General features: G+C 35.4%; 1 protein-coding gene and 1 non-coding gene across 3 annotated transcripts; one reads left to right on the forward strand and one right to left on the reverse strand.

Annotated features, from left to right (window-relative positions):
* Window positions 1-8,096: 8,096 nt before the first annotated feature.
* TRNAK-UUU (transfer RNA lysine (anticodon UUU)) lies at window positions 8,097-8,169 on the reverse strand. The gene has a single exon. It is a non-coding gene; the product is annotated as a tRNA-Lys (tRNA).
* Window positions 8,170-8,218: 49 nt separating this feature from the next.
* LOC114299654 (GPI transamidase component PIG-S-like protein) lies at window positions 8,219-20,564 on the forward strand. 2 transcript variants are annotated; one of them, XM_028244448.2, is made up of 13 exons: window positions 8,219-8,490; window positions 8,573-9,254; window positions 15,053-15,137; window positions 15,241-15,330; window positions 15,941-16,014; window positions 16,178-16,262; window positions 16,351-16,440; window positions 17,614-17,744; window positions 18,152-18,233; window positions 18,304-18,351; window positions 19,159-19,252; window positions 19,339-19,442; window positions 20,109-20,564. In XM_028244448.2, exons 1-13 carry the CDS (start codon window positions 8,319-8,321, stop codon window positions 20,223-20,225), a joined length of 1,854 nt encoding a protein of 617 aa, XP_028100249.2. In that variant the 5' UTR covers window positions 8,219-8,318; the 3' UTR covers window positions 20,226-20,564. The 2 variants fall into 2 exon arrangements, with proteins under 2 accessions (XP_028100249.2, XP_028100250.2); XM_028244449.2 differs by having other exon boundaries at window positions 19,159-19,231.
* The last annotated feature ends 826 nt before the right edge of the window (window positions 20,565-21,390 follow it).

Below are 21,390 nucleotides of genomic sequence, written 5' to 3' on the forward strand. Positions count from 1 at the left end.
TCTCAACGAATCTGGATAGATCTTGATAATTCTGAATTATCTTAAAATCTAAAATACCTATCCTACTTTTGTAAATTGAGTTTGAAACTAGAGTCATTTATTTATAAACTCATATGAGGCTAGGTACTTAGGGCCGAAAAAAGTATTTTTTTCCATAATTATTTTCCAACTGGTTCAAATCTGAAATTCTGGAAATTTGTGTTAATGTGCTCTTAATTGGTTTGCAACTCTTATGTGCTATGTTTCTTGAATGTTTAAGTATTGATATGTAAACTACGATAAATTATGAATTTGTTTTACCATACATAAATTTCTTTATGTTTAGTTTGGATTCAAAATTTTCTTGACCATGCTTTGCTATAACTGAGAACATAATGCACTTAATAAAGGGGAAATCAAATAGGATGGTAAAGCGTTACAATAATTGTAGTAAATTTTATGAGATAATGAATGATGGATTCAAAAGTATAATATAGTGGAATTTGTTCCATTTTTGTGAAGTCTTGTGCAAGTGTGTTCTCGAACCCTAACATGGCACGGGAGGTATTCTGGCTACTTAACGAAATTAGGAGGCATAAGGGTGGTAGTGAGGGTCTCACACAGGGAGAGTAGCCCTAGAAGCTTGTTCACTTGGGGCAGACCGTGATGTCACCACTTGGGTATGTAACCTAGGTGCATGGGCATCATTGGTAATTGTGTGGTAAGCGATGCATTGGTGGTTATGTGGTAAGCGATGCATTGGTATTGTATTAATCAAGGGGGAGTCAGAATTGCCCGTGGCCAGTGTTAGTGGTTGGATAGGAACAACATTCTGGAAGGAGTTGCCTAGAATTAACTTAATTGACTGTTATTCATGAGAACTGAAATTTATTATAAGCTTTACTTAATTATTGTTTTTGTTGTATGTTATGATCATGCTGTTATTTTACTTGTGTATTTGGAATGGGAAAATGGATGGGGTGTGTGTGTTTACTGGGCATTCCAAGCTCATGGCGTTTTATGCCAGGTGAAGGCGAGTTTTACACCAAGAACGGAATCCCTAAAAGCTTTGGCGAACCATGGCTGCCCTAAAGATTAGATTTTATATTTCATGTATTTTGGATAATCTTTTTGTATCAAGAAACTGATATGTATTTGATGACTTGAAGAATTTTATCTGTACCTATTATTAATATTTTCTTTTAGTATAATTATTTATGTTTTGTGCTTAATTATTTGTATAATGTGAGGTATCCGCTAATTAAACCGTGGTGTATTGTTGTATTATATTATCGATGTTCCCAAAATTTGGGGCGTCACAACTTGGTATCTGAGCATGGCCTTGCCATATATGTCTTGCCAAAGATGCCCATATAAGGGCATGCTTAACATTGTGAAAATCATCACAAAATAAGCTAAGTTCTCCCATCCTCTTTTCCCCATTGTGTATAAAAGGAGACCATCCTCTTTGGTTAGAGTATAAAATTTTTGGCTCTCATACTATATAGTCAGTTTGCTCTTATATTTTTCTTCATGTGTGAGAAAGTGTTGCCATTATCAGTTCACTGGAGCTAAACATAAGGTGCTTCTGCGTTAGTAGGTTCTAACCACCGTATTCTGGGAGACAAACGCCAACATACCTCCAGAACCCACGGTGAGGCGGTGAATCTATTTTAAGAAGATTGTGGTATCACACAAGTTTCGATTTGCTTTATTTTCCTATTTTATTTTGTTGAATATTTCTGTTCATCATCATGTTGTTTAGTTTCATGATTTTTTGATATGTAATTTAAATTATGAAATATGAATCTATTTATTTTTTTAATACACAATTTCTACAACACTAAGAACAAACTCACCAGAGAACAAAGCCAATTCAATCAATAAGTTCTCATTATGTTACTCTTCTTGGTGGATCCGTGGAAATCACCTTTCCCAAAGGCAATGTACCAACCTTGGCACCAAGATTTTTAGTCTCGAAATCAACATGATCCAAGGTGTCCTTGTCCATTCCTTTACAGGGCTCCCCAATATATGTGCATGCTAAGAACTCCACCTTAGTGTAGAGATAGTCCTGTCTCTAATATCATATTAAATGCGCGACCTAGTCCTTACTTGAAAATATTATTTGTTATTACTCAACTTAAAAATTGACTTTATTCCACTCAAAAGGACTCCTTCGAAATAGAAATATTTTGCCCTCTTTGATAAGTCCCTTATAGACTATTTTCATCAATTGATATGAAATATCAACAAAGATAATAAAGAGAAGTTAAATTTATTTATCGATTTCCTTATCATTTTTCTTTTTTCTTAGTGAACTGCTTCTTCGTAAATTTACTATTCACATAGAAGAAGCATAGTATAACACAAAAAACAAAAAAGAGCAACTAAATGAAAGAAAGGATAAGGAAACTAGCGAAATTAAAAAAAGGAAGAAAAAAAAATCAATTTTACTAGTGAAAACTGGTTTTCAAAAGAAGTGAATTCATTTTTTTCAAACCAAAAAATAATAAATCAAACAAGTTTTCATTTTTAATTTTGAAAGAAAAAAAAAAAAAGGAGAAGGAAGGGTCAATCTACTTGTTAGGTTTTGGTTATTGGTAATCTCGTTTGACAAAACTTCTTTCAGTGTAATTTTTTCCGATCTTTTATTTAAGTGAGGCTATGAGTATTTAGATGCGAATCCAACTCAAATTGTACCTTTGTAGAGGAGTTTGTGATCTTATTCTATCATGCTGGCCACTTCGCTGACTATGTCGGGGATTGAGCTGCCCGATCAGCTCACGGGGGTCCAGGGGGCAGCGCCTGTCACACCCCAATTTTTAATTACTCAGAAACATTACCAAAAGCCTGTAAATTAGATCAATTTATTATTATTATTTTTTTCAAATATCTATTATCTTTGAGTAATAAAAACATAATAATAAATGTCCTCTCTCGCAATGAATACAACAATAATAATAATAATACATGCTAAGCTCCCGCTACGGAGTTACAAATAAATAAATACAAACATCCATGTTCAATAAGATTACACATGAGAGGTACATGAACTTTTTAACTCTCCAACCAATCAATTTGAATTTTCTTCCTGTAAGAAAAATGAAACAATGAGGGGTGAGCACAATTGCCCAGTAGGAATCTCATAATTCTAAAACAATAACCATCTTATAGATAGAAATGGTCATGCATGCAGAGTGATACCATCTAGTAGGTGACGTTTTGTAATTTCAAAATATCATACATAGAGTATCATTTTCTCAAAATTTATTTGAACATTTAAGGAAAACTTTCAACCATAAAAAAACTATTCATTTTCATCAGAAAACCATAAATCCTTTTTGGAAACAAATATGTTTAAGGAACCACATCATTTTATATTTATTAACTCATTCCAAAATATTACTCATTTAATTTCCATCTTAACATTCCTCTTTTTATTTCCATTCTCCCCTTTTACTAGTTACATTTATTATAACATCATAACCTCAAGTTTAAGTTCCCTTAATACTCCAAAACATCCCACACACATGCTATTCCCACCAATCTACTCATATTTGCTGTAACTCCTCAATGTAGAAATCCAAATCTCCTTTATATTCAATAATTGTTATCCTACATTTAACTCCTACTTATCTAGCAACTACATCACATCCACACTTGCATCATCAACTATAATTCAACATATCACAACTACATCATATCCGCATGTGTGTTATCAATCATAATTCAACATATCACAAGGATAATAAACCCCTTTTAATTCAATTTCTTCAGATAATTTCTATATGCATTCTCTTTCCATGCCAAAATACACCTCATTTGTAATTTCATAAGTTCATCTCAATTCACACATATTATCATCGACTCAACACATTTCTCAACACATTCCACCTTTTGCCGACTTGATACGGCGTGACAGCTGGCACCCAATCCATAACACTTTCCACCTTTTGTCGGCTATTATACAGCGAGAAGTGAACTCCCAAAAACCATTTTCTCAAAAGCCATTTTCTTCCAAAAATCACATTTTTCCAAAGACCATTTTTTAACTTTTTAAAACCATCCCCCACATTTGCCATCTATTATACGGCAGGATGTGGGCACCCAAAACATTTTCAAAAACCATTTGTTTTTTCACTTTTACCGGCTATTATACGGTAGGACTGTGTAGACACCCAAAAAACATTTTTCCACTTTTGTCAGCTATTATACGACAGGATTGTGTGGACACCCAAAAATATGTTTCCCACATTCGTCCAACGATAAGCTTAGATAGGGCAATTGGGCACCTTGAATTTAAACCACCCCCACATTTACCGGCTATTATACGAACGGTCGTGGGCACCGAAAAACCATTTTTCAATTTTTAAAACCACCCCCCACATTTACCGGCTATCATACGGACGGTTGTGGGCATCGAAAAATCATTTTTTTACTCCCCGCGCGGGTACCAACCACAACACAACCCAACACAACTCAACTCCACACAACACAACTCAACCAAACTCAACACAACCCAACTCAACTCAACACAACATAACCCAATACAATTCACATAATATACAACAAAATTCAACACAACCATTTCAACACAAAGCTCATATCATCCATACCATTAGTAATTTATTTCCCCCAAGTTTGGTTCATATTATAACATAATTTAAAATATCAACATTGAGGTCTCAATTGCAACTTTTACATAAATTTTCAAACTCTTTAAAATTTCAATTGAACTTGTACATGTGTAATTTAACACCTCAATTTCATGATTTTACCATTAATTGAAGCAAAACCATTAACCATCTTCATGAGCCAAACTAGGGTTTTTAAGAGAAATTAAAGATTTTTACAAAAACACATTTTATTCCAACCCTTCTATCACTTTTACACCCAAACTCATGACCCAAGATCATAACCCAACAAGTAAACCAAACTCTCTTCAAACCCTAACCCCCAATCTCATGATTCATCACAATATGCATAAAAATGTAAACTTTTGTATTTATATAAAGAAAATACCACAAATCAATCTATAAATGAGGGTATTGAAAGAGAACTAGAAACCCCTATCTCTTAAAGCAAGAGATGATGTCCCAAAATTCATTGGCGATGAAACCACAAACTATTCAAATCAAAATGAAGCCCTTGACGAGATCTACTCTTTCTCAAAGAACCAAGGTGAAAAGATCACTCTAGGTGAGTAGATATAGAGATTTAAGTGAAAAAGTTTGAGTTTTAGGGAGAGAGAAAAGAACTCACGGTTTGATAAAGAGGAAAGAGGAGAAAAATGAAATGAAAATATGTTTGGAGCTTATTTATAGTAGCAAGGTAATTATAAAATAATAGCCCCAAAGTCAAATGAATAGAACAAGTCAAAACCCCCAAAAAAGTAAGGCCCCAACTAGCCCAAAAAGCTGAAAATTACACGCAGATGTCAACCTTTCGAGTAAAGGTGTCGACCCTTCAAAAAGAAAAACAATTTGTGCAATAGACAAGGTGTCGACCCTTGCACAAGAAGGGTCAACTCTAAATTTCAGCAAGCAACTTCTAGATTCAGCAACATATAAGGGTCAATCATTTCCAGACTGGTGTCGATCCTTGTGGACAGCAATAAAAGGCAGGTGTCGGCACCACCAAGACTGGTGTCGACACTAAATTTCAGTAACACCTCCAGAAACTTCACCAACAGGTAAGAGTCGACCCTTAGGATGGTTAGTGTCGACCCTTAGGATGGCTGGTGTCGACCTTAGAATAGAATTTCTAAGTTTTCAAATAACTTTTTGACAGTAACAAGTGCGAACAAAATACCCAATGAGTTTAAATCGGATTATACTCCTCCAAAACCAACATTCAACAACTCCAAAGACTCCTAAAAAGAAAATAAGGGAATTAAATACATACTCCAATGGATTAAAGGATGCGGGTCTTATAGTGCCCCTTGCAGTTGAAATTGTTTTTCCGCTCAAGTAGTCATTCCTGCGCTAGAGCGGAGATCACGACCTTTCAAAAGTTTCATTTTTGCTTGCAAAAGTACTGGAAGTTGTATTTTTCCACTCGAGCGGCCTTTCCTGCGCTCTAGTGTAGATCCTTATTATGAAACACGCATTTTAGTTAGTCCGCTCGAGCAGCCATTCTTGCGTTCGAGCGGAGATCGCGATTCCATTTTCTATGAAATTCCGGTTCAGTCAGGTTTTAGAGTACGACTGCCAAATCTTCTTTTTGGGTATTAGGGTTTTCATTTGCAGCTTCTTTGTTTGTTTCCTTTGATAACTGTGAGAGTTTATATCATAAATTGAGTGGATTATATCAAAGGGTTTGTTTATTTTGTTTTATTCACAAAAGAGAGATTTGTTCTTCTATGGATTCCTATAGAATTTAGGCCTGAAGTTTTGATGGATTTCGGAGTGGCTTCGACATCGGCGTTATGGATTCAACGCTGGGCAAGATAATTTCGAGATGAAGACAATGGTGGAAGAGGCATATAGGGGTCGGTTCGATTCGGGCGTGGATTCCCTAGGTAATTGAGAGTACACTTGTGTAATTCCTTTGTGTCTTCTTAATGGATTGCTTTGTGGCTTTTGCCCGTGATTTTTTTTTATCACAATTGGAGGTGCTTCAATTGTAGTTTTTCCACATTAAATCGTTGCGTTGATTTGTCTTTGATTGTTTGATTGAGATTGTTATTTATTGGTTAAAATTGGTACATAATCACAAATCAATATCTCCAGTATTTTAGATTTTTCACTACTAAAAAAGAAATTAGCGTCCTCAAAAATGAAAGCGCAATATATATACATACATAAATTCATTTAGGGTTACAAATGGATCAACTTGTTTATAAATAACTTATATTTGGCTCAGTTTGTTTACTAAATATACAACCTTGAGCTCAATTTTTAAACCCGTTTATTAATTAAGTTCAAGTAGCCTTAAACTCCCTTATAAGACTCGTGGATATAAAGAAAATAAATTAATATTTATTAATAATATATGAAATAAAATTTTATTAAATTAATTTATTTTATTTTTGTATGTGTATTTGTATAAATTTATATATTTGATTTACTATTGATATAAGTATTCTTGCATATTTTGTTTATTTATTTATTTTAAAACTCAGCTAGTCAAATATTTGAGAAACTTGAACTCGACTCGAGTATTTAAGGCTTAATTGATTAACTTTTATAAAAAAAATTACAAAAATAGTAATGTAATAATTTGTAGTGACTTTTTAACTAAAATAACTCGAGGCCTTACGCTCAGTTATTTCTTAATTTTCGTTTGGGAATATATTATTTTAATAACTTTTAAATTTTTTATGAAAAAATATATGAAAAGTAACAGTTCCAGTTGGTAGCTCACAATTAGTATGGCTCGAATGGCCCAAGTCTAAAACGACGTCATTTTTTTTTTCCTCGCATTTTTTATGAAGAAGAAGAAAAAGAATAAAAAGGAACTGGGTTTCATCAACACATCATGACCATCAAAAGGAGCTAGGTTTCATCAATACATCATCATTATCATCAACAACATCTTCATCAACATCATCGCCATCATCATCATCATCAACACATGATCATTATCAACAAATTTTTTTTTCCCCTTCATCTTCAGATTCAGATCAACTAGAAAAAAAAAAAAGAAAAAAAAAAAAAGAGAGAGTAGAGAAAACAGAGAGTTTGAAATCAACATCTTCATCAATACATCATCATCATCAACAACAACATCCTCATCAACATCATCAACAATTTTTCCCTCCTCATCTTCAGATCCAGATCAACTAAAAAAAAAAAAGAGAGTAGAGTCTGAAAGAGGCGATCGATAATACCCACCGACTCCGCCACCGAGAGAGATGGAGAGAGAGACCTCGCATTCTCTTTCTCGCCTCTTCTCTTTTCTGTATTTGAAAGTAAGAAAAAAAAAAAGAAAAAAAAAAAGAAAAAAAAAATATATTTGAGTCACTTTTGGATCAAATTTAAGTATTATTGAAAAAATAAAAAGATATGACAATTTATAATATTTTTTTGATTAAAATATTTAGTCCAAGCGGACCTGGAGAAGTTTAAAAAACCCAATGCTCGGCTCGGATGAACAAAAAATAACGAAACCTACGCCGTCTGTGGGAATCGAACCCACGACCACACGGTTAAAAGCCGTGCGCTCTACCGGCTGAGCTAAGACGGCTGGCACTGTCCTGTGATTTAAAACAGAACTTAATTAATTAATCTAACCCTTCTCAACATCTTCTCCTGCCAAACATGCAAGGTTTCAAATGTGAAATGCTAGAGAGAGAGAGAGTCTCTGATTAGAAGAAAGCTTCAACTGTTCCAACAATGGCGGAAATCTCAGAAGCAGAACCACCCGTATCTTCTTCACCAGACTCCCCAGAAAACAACAAGAAGTCAGAAATTCCTTTGGACTTCGACCCCAACACCATGCGAATCACCAAACCCGGATTGAAGCGCCTCATTCTCTCCCTCGCCGTTCTCTTCTCCTTCCTCTTAGGTCATTCTCTCTCTCTCTCTCTCTCTGTGTATATATGTATATATGTATGTGTATGAATTTGGTGTTTCGATTGTGTTGACAGGTCTTCCATTCTTGCTGAAATCCATCGAGATATACCGTGCACCTCTTCCATTTCGCGACATCGATTCACTTTCAAATGCAATCGAATCGACTCCACTGGCCTTCCCTTGCCGCTTCCACGCAGTCTTTGTAGGTTTCGATCACAAATCCTCACTCGAGTCGAGTGTGGATAAGCTAGGGTTTTCAATTCTAGGTCATATGACCAAGTTTACAGGCGATGATTCGGTTTGTGGCACTTGTGGTAACAATTACACTGTTTCAGCAACACTAGACTCTGGGACTACTGAATGTGTTCACAGTAAGAGTTTAGAACTCTCTTGCTTGTGGCGGTGCGGGGCAATGAGTGATTTCAACTTTGATGATGATGATGAATTTGTTGATGAGTATTTGGAGTCTATGTTAGGTGGTCATGAGGGTGGGAAGGTTTATACTGTTGTTGTGGTGAAAAGGGATCAGGAAGTTAGGGCTGTGGTTGGGAAGCATAGGCACGCGTGGATTGTAGGTAGGGTTTTGGAGGTGGATGCAGTGGAGAAGATAGCTGAGATTTTTGTTAAGATCTTTGTGAATGGTGGGAAGGAAGAAGGATTGATTCATGGGGAATTTATGCCTGTGGGTGCTGATGGGAAGGTTGTTCTTTCTTTCAACTTGTTGAATGCTGATCCCCACGATTGGATTTATGACTGGTATGGAGCTTTATTATGTGTTTGTTGTTGAGCATGCTGATGTGCAAATTATGAACTATTAGTTAAGTGAATTGTTTATCTTATATGTTCATTCTAATATGACAATTCTGTCATTTGAGTTCCTCTTTCTGTGCAAATCATTTCCCTGCTAAAAGAATACATAATGCAATATGAGTTACTAGCAGTAACTGATATAAAAATGACATGTTTCTTGTGAGGATCAGCAATAATTGTTGATTATTCAGCCTCATTTCTGGCTTAAGTTTTTTATTTAAAAACTTTATTTGGGTGCTAGGTCTGGGAGAAACACAAGAACTCAACTTTTCTAATCTTATTATCGTATGTGTTATGTTGTTTTGATATCCAAAGTGTAAACCCCTAACCTCAGCAGTCAATTGAAATAAATTAGGCTTAACTGGTGCTACTATGATCTTGACTCCCACCTAATTAAGCCTAAGGCTCATTAATTTATTGTAGGAGGGGTCAAACTTGAGATTTGAAAAGTCCACCAGGGTCACCTTGGTGGGAAACTAACTTTTGAAAAAGGAAATGCAGGCATAAACTTAAGAGAACTGGGTCAACAGAGACCTAAGGAAAGTTAAAGACTGAACCAAGTACAACCTGAGGAGGTAAGACTTGTCGAGGTAAGACCATTCGAGGTACCACTAGTTGAGGTGAGACCCTCTAAGGGGAGCAAAGCCCTTGAGGTAAAACCAGACCCCCGAAGTGCCTCTTGAAGGCGGGGTCCCCTTACAACTGATAACAGACTTAGTTTATCAAATATGCCGTGAATAAGTTAGAAGCATGACTCTCGTGAAGATGGGGAAAGGGGACTGAAAGTAGGGGATCCCTTCCAATCTATGAAGCACAGATGATTCAAATAAGATGACGTATTCGTATCGGATACCGATACTTTTTGGATACTCGCGGGTGTATCGGATACTTCTTAATTAATTTTTCTTTGATTTTGGAGTATCAGATACTTAATTTTAAAGACAATGAATCCTACTTTGAATCGTTTATGCTTCTGGGTGTTTCGAAAAGTGAGCAAGGAGCGCCGCATCGACACTTGGGTGTGGTTAAAAATGGGCAAAGGTTCTCATGTTTTTCTGGACGAGCGCGGGGTAAAGAAGCTAGTCCAAGACTATAGGTTTAGGGTAGCCACTTGGAACATAGGAACCTTAACTGGTAAGACGATGGAAGTGGTAGATGTTATGATTAGGAGAAAAGTTAGTATACCTTGCATACAAGAAACTAAGTGGACGGGTGAGAAAGTTAGGGAAATTGAGGATACCGGTTTTAAACTGTATTATAGTGGTAAGGATAGACGCAGGAATGGTGTAGGAATCATAATTGTCAAGGGTCTTGTGAAAAATGTAGTAGTAGTCGTTAGGAAAGGGGATAGGATTATGTTAGTTAAACTAGTTATTGGAGAGAATATAGTGAACATTATTAGTGCATACGCCCCTCAAGTAGGATTAGATGATTAGACTAAGAGGGATATTTGGGAGCAAATGGATGAAATCTTATAAGAGATACCCCTAGTAGAGAATATAGGTGGAGATTTTAATGGTCATGTAGGCATAGATAAACTAGGCTATGAAAGGATGCATGGCGGATACGGTTTTGGTAACAGAAATGAGGCTGGAGAGAGTATCTTAGATTTAACGTTGGCTTCTGACCTGATGGTGGCCAATGCTATGTATAAGAAGAGGGAGGAGCATTTGATAACCTTTAAGAGTGGGTCAGTTAAGAGCCAAATAGATTACTTTTTAATGAGAAAAGTGGACCGCCTAAAATGCAATGATTGTAAGGTGATTCCTGGAGAGAGTTTGGCCTCTCAACATAGGATTTTGGTACTAGATTTATATTTTAGAGGGCAATACCAAGCTAGGAAGGATGGTGGGCGTCGTAGAACGAGATGGTGAGACCTAAAAGGGGATAAATTAGAAATATTTAAGAATAGAATGAATAAAAAAGGTAGTTGGGACTTGGAAGATGATGCTAACACTATGTGGAACTCGATGGCCAATTGTATGAGGAGAATCTCAAGGGAAGTGCTTGGAGAGTCGAAAGGAATGAGACCCAGCTCTAGGGAAACTTGGTGATGGAGGGAAGAGGTTCAAACAGTAGTTAAGGCAAAAAATGAGTGTTTTAAAAAGTGACAGAATGATAGAGCTGAGAAAAACCTTAAGAGCTATAGATTGGCTAATAAGGAGGTCAAGAAAATAGTAAAAGAGGCTAAGTTGAAAGTTTATGATGACCTATGCACTAGATTACATAGTAAAGAGGGAGAGAAGAGGGCATACAAACTTGCTAGGATATAGGAGAGGAAAACAAGAGATTTTAATTAAGTTAAATGCATCAAGAGTGAGGATTCTAAGGTATTGGTGAAGGATGAAGAGATTAAAGAAAGATGAAAGAATTATTTTAAGAAACTATTAAATGAGGAACATGAAGATACGGCAATAGGGGAAGAAATAGCCAGTAATACAATAAACCAAGACTATAGGTTCTATCGCAGGATTAAAAACTTTGAAGTAGAGATTGCACTTAAGAAGATGAAATCAAATAAGGCTTTAGGACCCGATGATATCTCTATTGAAACTTGGAAGTGTTTGGGTAAAAAGGGAGTTGCTTTGTTGACTAGGTTGTTTAGCAAAATTTTGTTGACTAGGAACATGCCAGATGAGTGGAGGAAGAATATTTTAGTGCCAATCTATCAGAATGAAGGAAATGTCCATAATTGCAACAACTATACAGGAATCAAGCTAATGTGTCATATAATGAAAGTGTGGGAGAGGGTGATGGAACGCCGATTGTGGCCCCGTTTGGTAGAGCTGTGGGAAAGTGATTATAACTTATAGCCTAACAGCTTATAGCTTATAGCTGTGAACATAAGCTGATTTTTGACTTATAAATTAACCTTCTCCTTCCCCACTCAAAGAATAAGTTGATTTTTGACTTACAAAAAGCTATAAGCTGTATTGTTAAACTGAACCAAACACATCAAAATAGCTTAAATTAAGCTAAAAGCTGAAATAAGCTGAAAATAAGTCGTACCAAACAGGGCCTGTGAGATATAACAGAGGTGTCAGAGAATCAATTTGGGTTTATACCTGGCAAGTTAGCAATGGAAGTGATCTATCTTTTAAGGAGAGTAATAGAAAAGTATAGAGAAAAGAAAACAGACATTCATATGGTGTTTATCGATCTTGAGAAAACATATGATAGAGTGCTCCGGGATATAATATAGTGGGTGTTAGAGAAGAAAGGAGTGACAAAAGGTTATATTGATGTGATTAGAGACATGTATGAAGGGGTGGTGACCATTATTAAATCGCCTGCTGGAGAGACAAATAAATTTCCTATCACTGTAAGGTTACACTAAGGATTTACCTTAAATCCTTATTTTTTTGCTTTAGTTATGGATGAGTTGACGAGAAATATTCAGGATGACGTGCCATGGTGTATGCTTTTTGCAGACGATATCGTGCTAATGGATGAGACTAGAGAAAGAGTTAACATAAAGTTGGAGATTTGGAAAAAAAACGTTTGAATCTAAAGGATTTCAGATAAGCAGAACTAAGACAGAGTACATGGAGTGTAAATTTAGTAACAGTAACAATGAAAGTAAAGGAGAAGTGAAGATTGAGAACCAAGAACTGCCTAAGAGTGAACATTTTCGTTATTTAGAATCGATTATCACAACAGTGGGGGAGATTGATACGGATGTGGCCCATAGGATTAAGGTGAGATAGTATAAGTGGAAAAGTGTGTCTGGGGTACTGTGCGATAAACAAATACCCACTAGACTAAAGGTAAGTTCTATAGAATGGCTATTAGACCAGCAATGTTGTATGGGACGGAGTGTTGGGCAACTAAGAAACAACATGTAGATAAGATGAGTGTAGCTGAGATGAGGGTGCTAAGGTAGATGCGTGGCAAGACTAGACAAGACAAGACAGGACAAGACAAAATTAGGAATGAGTGTATTCGGGAATGGGTAGGAGTAGTACTGATAGAAGATAAGTTGAGAGAGAATCGATTGAGATGGTTTGATTATATTAAACAAAGACCAACAGAGGCAGTAGCGAAAAGATGCGATGCTATAATGGTAAATGGAAGTGTTAAGGGACGGGGTATGCCTAGATTAATGTTGGCTAGCATTGTAAATATAGATATGGATTTACTTAATTTGACTAATGCAATGGCCTTTGATAGGGCCGCATGGAAAAGAATGATTCATGTAGCCGACCCCATTTGATGGGATTTAAGGCTTGGTTTGGTTTGGTTTGCTTTGGTTTGGATACTTAATTTTGAAGTATCGGATACTCCAAGTCACATATTATTTTACGAAATTGTAATTGTAGTATTTCTTGCATAGGATTATAATATAATATAATTGTAAGGAGAAATATAAGAATATTTTTCTAATACTTTGTTTAGTTATTTAATAAGAATAACATAGTTAGTTAAATAATAGAATTTGTCAAATCGATTTATCCTAATTGATTCATCCATGTCTCTTATACTATATAAAAAGTGAGGATTAATAAGAGAATATAATAATAGTAAAATTAAATATCAATAAATAAATAAGCAAGTAACGTTTAATACAATATTTTTTATTAGTTCCAAAGGGAAAAGCGCAGAGACAAGTTGTGGATTGTTCTATTATTATAATATAAACATAATTGAAATATTTGCAAGAGTTATTGAAAGTTTAAAAGGTAAACAAGTTACTATCTTAAATTAATACATAATTCTTAAAGGTTAGTATTTTGCATTATAAATTACATTGTGGTTTCTCAACATTCTTTAGCTTATGTGTAACTCACTGCTAATAATCTTAAAAATACATTTTTTACAAATGTATCCTAACCGTTCCTGTATTCTAGTTTTTTAAGTTTTGTCATATGGCTGTATCCATATCGTATCCATATCTCTAATCTGTATCCGTACTTCCTAGCTTCCAATAGATAGAATTACCTAGACCAAAGGGCTTGCTCCGGTTGCAATGGCAAGCACCTAGGAAGCCCCTAAGGCTTGGTAGGAGGCATAGCCCAGCCAATGTATGGCTACACTATGACCCATAACCAGGAAGTTGGGGAGCTTGTGGTTTGGTGGCTAAGAGTGTGAGAGTCGCCAAGGTGGACTATGACTTGGCCAAAGCAAGGCCATGTTTCTCGAATATGGTCTTACCGAATGAGATCCTACCAAGTAAGTTCTTATCGAATGAGGTCCTATTGAGCGACTTAGGTGATGCGTAGCGGGAAAGACCGAGGCCTGGCAGTGAAGAAAAGGAATATTTCACGTGATCCCAGAGACAAGTGTCACGACCCTACTGGCCACTTGTGCACCAAGAAAAAAACTATAAATAGGGCACATTTGCTACAACTCCAAGGGAGCATTTTGGGGAAAGGGGAGATGCTAACACTTTGATTACTGCCTTAGCCGTTCCTAGCTTGCTTGCTCTGCTCTAACCCAACCATTTGTTCTCCTTCTCTCCAATTACTACTGTCCACATCACTTACCTTTCCGGTGATACAAACCCTATATTTTTGTACCTCCCACTTTTATTTTTTGTTCTCCATTCACTACATTATTTTCACCAACCAAAGAGGTTAGATTATTGTGGTATGGTATATGTTTAATATTTACGTGACTGAAAAAATATTTTGTTCTGTCTATCAGAATATTTATTGAGATGTTAGGATACCAGGCACACATGTAAATACATAATATGTACACGTTTATATCTTCATTGTCCTTCTAATACTTGATTGTACCTGCAGGGATTTTCAAAAGGTAGATGAGATTCTTTTAGCTCCTATTATTGAGGCTTTGGGACCTGTAGCAAACATAAGTGTGGAAAGTCAGGTACTACATTGCTTCTTCCATTAGGTGATACAAGTTTCCTCAGAAATTTAGGTTATTATTCTATCTGTTTATGACTTAATTTTATGTTGTTTTGCAAGTGCAGGTTTTGTACCATACACCAAAGTCCTCATTTTCTTATTGGGATGACGAGCTGGAGAGTTACATTTTTAGTGCCAAAGATCTTCCTTTCTTTGTATGCTTCTTTAGCTACTCATAAATGGAGAAGCATGACTAGTTGCATGTTTTCAAAATCTGATATGCCTTAAGTACGACTATTTTTTAAATTTTATACATATCATCCTTATCAATTTAAACATGTATCTCCTTTAACTTCTTTAATAATTAAGAATTGTTTCCATAACTATCTTTTACAAAAATTTACATGCATGAATGTGCACATTATCTATTACATAGCATCTGATTTTAATACTCTCATCCTAGTTATTTATTTGTTTAATCAAAAAGGTCTATATCTATCAAACAACATCAAATGGGAAATTTTTTTTTGTGATGCAAATTGAGATGCATGACATGTAGAAAATGAGGATAGGATGTATTTGCAGCTATTATGACGTCATGGCCTGCTACTTCGTCACTAGAGCAGCTGGTTGTCTTTGTAAAGAGTAACTGAAATAATCTTGGACACCAGTTTCTGGTGCCTTATCTGCATGCAATATTTTTTGAAATTTCCTTTATATTTGCTTAACACATACAAAAAAAATTAGATTTGTTATATTTCTTGAATGCAAGTGTGACCTTTATAGTGTGTAATATTTTTAACTAATGTTGTCTAAGTTTAATAGGTGAATTCAAATGAGTGGCATCTAGATACTTCCATTGCAGCTGGTGGGCGGTCAAAAATTTTGCAAGTTGTGGTGTATATTTTTTGACCCATTATCTCTTGTTGTTTCCATCTTCATCTATTCTCTTATTTAATTTGGTCATTTATTAATATGTAATTAATGTAAGCTGAAAATCTTAGATTGTCAACAAATGGTAACTATCTAATGCTCAAGGTGCATGCTGTATCTTACCGCCAGATATGTGCCATCTGCAAATGAGTGCCCTCTTCTGTTACAACTTCCCAATGGAGAGATTTCCACGACAAATGGTTTTATATCTCCAGTGAGACCCTTCATCAATATCATTTACATGTTTGCCAATATTGTTCTTGAGGAAATTTTCTAACTAAATTAAATATGGCATCTGGCAGATGTGGGGAGGTGTTATTGTTTGGAACCCCCCAGGCTGTTTGAGAGATTCAGAAAATATGCAACCTCTGAAGCATAAAATTGCCCATCAGGTCAGAATCCATCTGTAGATTGCATCAAAGTATATTTGTATTTTTAAGTAGCATCAACACTGACACATGGACATGCAAATTTTCAAAAAATGTAGGACACGTGCAAAATATATTATTTTATATATTTATTATATATCATGTATAGGGATAAATATTTACGATGTATCATATTATCATATATATGAATATTTAAGTGAAAGATAATTATTTTTTAAAATCTAAAGGATGAGAATATGTATAATTTACATTGTTGTTTTTATCATTAGATTCTAAGTTATTTTACTCAACCTTGTAATCTGTTTCATGCATGTCAAAATGTTAGAAAGTGTCCTATGAGTGTTGTGTTGTGTCGGACACGACACATTACCTCCTTAGAAGTGTTTGTGCTTCTTAGATTTTTAAAGCCCACAGCTATTGAGAAATGTACTTCAATTTGAAAACAAAACAAACTATAATTGCATATATCTTAGATCACCTACACCTTGCCATGCTTCTACAAATGGCAACACATTAGCAATTTTTCATATTATTTGATATAAATATGAGTTCATCAATTGTAGATTTTTAAAATCGCAACTAGGAAAGTAGCTGCAACAAACAGGATGATATACTTATGACACTATGATTCAGCTGTAATCTGCAAGTTGTGTGCCAAGACAGAAACTGTAGTACAATGGTTATTTTCTAATATGTAAACGGGTTTGTAGGATGTGTCCTTTTAATCTATATGGCCCTATACCCAACTTGTAGACAGATTTCAAGCCAAGCCCGTATTTGCTAAAGATTAAGGGGTTTGGGGAGATCTAATAGGCATAAACACATCTGTGCTCAATACATGTATCTGTGCTAAGATTTGATTCACTTTTAATCCAGATAATCTTAATTTTTTAATCCAATTATATTGCACTTGATACATATGTTGGCTTTTTTGTTTTTCTATGTCACCATTTATCATAATTCCATAAGGCTATGGCTTAATATTTAATACTATCTATTTGGGTTACACCTTCTTCTTCTTCTTCTTTGCATTTTGCTTGTGTCTTGGCAAAAATGTGTTTTCTATTTTTGTAGTCTTGGTTTTCTCATTTTAAAATGACTAGAAGCCCATGTTGTACAACGCAGATGGATTCTTATCCATATTCTGAAGATTGATGCATGCACATTCTGAAACAGGACCTTCAGAAGGTTTTTGAAGTTTTCATGGGGCAGTTGCGGCAACTTTTTGGTCTTAAATCCAATAACCTTTATGTTGGAGCATCAGAAACATTTGTCCTTTTAGCTAGTGAAAGAGGCTTTACAGGATGGTAAGGCAATTCTTGAGTACAGTGTAGTCAGCAAAACGGGAGATTGGATAACTGTCATCCAAGTTCATAGAAGATATCATGTTTCTTTTGTATGAAAATATTTTGTACAAATATCACACTGGCCTATTAGAAGCTAAAGGCCATGATGTTATTCCAAGTGTCACCAAGGTTTCTTATTTTAGATGGTTTTGTTTGCACAATTTTCTTTATCCACCTGATGCATATATTGATCTCGGAGTACTAGATTTCAGCTGAATCACTTGAGTATAACACATGGTAATCATTGAACTTCTATGCCATGGTTATCACTTGTGTTATGCTATAATGGCTTTAGCTGCTATATTTTCCTTTGATTATCAAGTTCTGTGTTTTTCCAGATAATGAGTTGGCTTTTTCATCCTTTTTAGGGAATTGGATGTTTTGTCACGGCAGCACACATGTTTTAATCTTCTTTCATGTGCAACAACCCTTGGATCACTTTCCAGATTGGTACATCTTTATTTCTTAAATTATAGAAATCTGTCAAGTTTATGGGGTTGTGACAAAATCTTCAATGCAGGTGCAATCACTTCCAAGGATGATTATTATGGAAGAGATAGGAAAGCAGGTCAGTTGTTAAGAGAAAGGCTTGTTGATTGCTTATTTCTTTTCAGCTACAGTAGTCTTAGTACTATAATGGGCCTAGCTTACAAAAGGAAAATAAATCCTCAAGTTAATAGGGTTATTGGTTAAGATGTATTACCCTTTTATACATAATAAAGAAATTCTCCTCTTATAAGCAGGGTTCAAGACAAAAATGTCTCCACCTTCGTCTAAAACACACAACAAAATTTTTGGTTGTGTTAGGAAAGTGACAATTGCATGGAGGTTTGAGTGGCGGTTAACTAGTTTCTGCTAGCAAGTTTTCCATTCTAGAATTCGTGGTTATACATATACATTTTGGCTGTTCAGAAGAATGTGATGATCTGTTGTCAGCACTCTCTCTCTCTCTCACACACACACACGCACGAGCGCGCGCGCTCACAGATTATAGACACAACATGGTCATTAGTGACTCTGGCCCACTGCATAATATTTTTATTCTATTACACTTGTCTTGCTGAAGTTTGTGATAGTTGATAAATTTTGAGAATGGTGTCTCACGTTATTTATTAGTACTCTTGCCTTTACTAACCAAATTATTTTATTTTTTGTAATTAAGCTTAAAATGTATATATATACACACCCAAGCTCAAAACACTCCCCCTTAGAAGGAAACACAGAAACAGCCAAACTGGCGAAAAACCCTTTTCTAACCAATTTGTGGTTTTGAGTGCCTATATATTTATATAGTCCTCAGTGCCCCCATTCTATATGTTACGGACCTATGATTATAGAACTAGCAGGAGGTTGATTTAATTATCTGCTTGAGCAGGTAAAGTTCTCTCTCGAGGCTGCAAAATTGGCTCAAAGTAATGCATCTGTTGGAATTTATGATGCTTCAGCTGGTATGCCCCTTGTACTTGTAGGTTGGTAATTTGCATGGAGCTTTATTGCCTACATTTTTTCATAGCAAAGAACTGCTAAATAATACTGTACTCTCATTTCTTGTCAGTGTCCTCAAGACAAGCAAGATCCTTGGCAGAAGATGCCTTTTTTCACCCCTCTATCATGTCTGTGAGCTATTACTCATTTGAGCATTGCTTTGCTGTCTATTCGGTAAGCTACATCAAACTGATCAGTGGAATAATTTGACCCATGGAAGTTCTAAAAATATGAAGAAAACAAAACTGTAAAGCCATTTTTTATTTTCATGGCAATTTTTTTTTGTTGTTGGTGTGTGCGTGTGTGTCTATCTTTATTCTTTGACATGAAGCTCTATTATTTAGGGAACTCAATAAATTCACGGCTGTATTTAATAAAATCACAACCCCTCTCTCATATGGTGAGGATGTGGAATTATCAAAAATAGCTAGAGTTTTTACATGAATTTATTTTAGAGTAAATTACATTGACTTCCCTTGACGTTTAGAGATAGTACAAGCAGCCTCACAATTTTCATATGATTACATTGTGTTTCCCTAAGATTTTAATTTGCATAACAGTTAGTTTCTTTGTTATTAATAATTTGTTAATCATATGAATAGAAAAATGATGTCATATCTTTTACACTAAAATGTATATTCTTCTTTTTTTTATCTTTGAATTTTCACATCATTTGCATTAGTTTTGATCCTTTTAGCCTTACGGAAAGGGAGGTCAATGTAATTTACCCTTTATTTTTAGATGAATATTGAATGTATGGATTATTGGCATACAATTTGTAGTTGGTTGGAACTTGACATAATGGACTGATTGTGTATATCTTTCTGTCCCTTGTGACAGCCGTTCTTTTTGCCGGTCTCGTTGCATGTGCTACTTGCAGCTGTCAGGGAGTGGAGAAGGTACAAGCAAGAAATGTCAAAATACCTAGCATGGAAAGCCAAAGGAGGAGGAAGGTAGCATCAAAGGAACGAAGTGAAGACAGCCTGGGCTCTGTTACATGGAGAAAAGTATATGCTGGTTCCAGATACTATGTACGCATTTTAGTGTATGTTACAGAATGGGATTTCTGGAATTCAAGCTTCTGGTGCAGCCAGCTATAATGCTCTATTTGAATATTATTTAAAATCTCTTTCATTGCTCCAAGTTTTGTCCATCGCCTTGTAGAGTTGATCGGTTTGGTTTTTTGGTTGCTGGAGTCCATTGGTTGTGTATTTCTAAAATTTGAAAACATTGTAATGCTGAGCTGAGATCTTTTTAATTTCAGTTGATAAGCTCTCTCCTGCTATTTGGTTATCACAGATGCTTTCTTTCTTGTACACTACTGGTTCACCATTGGCATTGTTTTTTCCTCTCCTTTTTTCCTGAAAGGGTAAGGAAAACATTTAACCTGAAAGATGCCCTTGTTTTATGAACGTAGAAGATTTGAATCAGCAACACTAATAAACAACAGCCTACAATTGTATGCGGTGGTTGTAGCAAATCATGTATTTGCTGTTCAATCAGTAGGAACCAAAAATATCATTTAACTGTTAAAACCACTCTACAATTCAAATGCCAAAAAGGGATTACAATACTCCGAAATGCAAACACCTACCACGCCACTTGATTGTAGAATGGGGGGCAAGCTTTTTGCTTTTAAGTATGAAGCTATTTGCAAACTGTTGGTTTACATTTTAGTTGGCAAACCTCCGAGATTTCTTCACTTCCGAGTTATAACTAAAATCACTTCACCTCATAACCAAACACCAACTAATGCAAGCCCCACTTTTAGTTAATCACCACTCAACTGAACTCAACTTACTCACTCATAACCAAACCCCTCTATAATGCCAAGAATCACATGAGTGCAAATATTGTCATGAAACAACTACGTTGCATAATATATAAGATAGTTTCCATGGGTCAGTGAGATCCATATGTTTCAAACAGTTCAAGTTGAGTTGGGAAAATGGCATTATTGCATCTAACAAGCAATGGTTAGTTCTACATAAACACCCAAAGAACAAAACTGCTTCAGCAAATAGACCTAATGCTCTCTCTCTCTCTCTCTCTCTCTCTCTCTCTCTGTGGGTTGTTTGAAGTACAAAATTATTGGTCCTGAGAAGGTACAACAACATACTCA

Source organism: Camellia sinensis, chromosome 3, assembly GCF_055761805.1.
Source record: "Camellia sinensis isolate YWXY chromosome 3, ASM5576180v1, whole genome shotgun sequence".
NCBI classification, from domain to species: domain Eukaryota; kingdom Viridiplantae; phylum Streptophyta; class Magnoliopsida; order Ericales; family Theaceae; genus Camellia; species Camellia sinensis.

Excerpts from the sequence above, each read along its gene's own strand:
- LOC114299654 (XM_028244448.2), top strand. The coding sequence starts at position 8,319 with ATGGCGGAAATCTCAGAAGCAGAACCACCCGTATCTTCTTCACCAGAC. Across the intron at positions 18,234-18,303 it reads TTGGATCACTTTCCAGATTG|GTGCAATCACTTCCAAGGAT; the intron begins GTACATCTTTAT and ends TCTTCAATGCAG. Across the intron at positions 18,352-19,158 it reads TGGAAGAGATAGGAAAGCAG|GTAAAGTTCTCTCTCGAGGC; the intron begins GTCAGTTGTTAA and ends CTGCTTGAGCAG.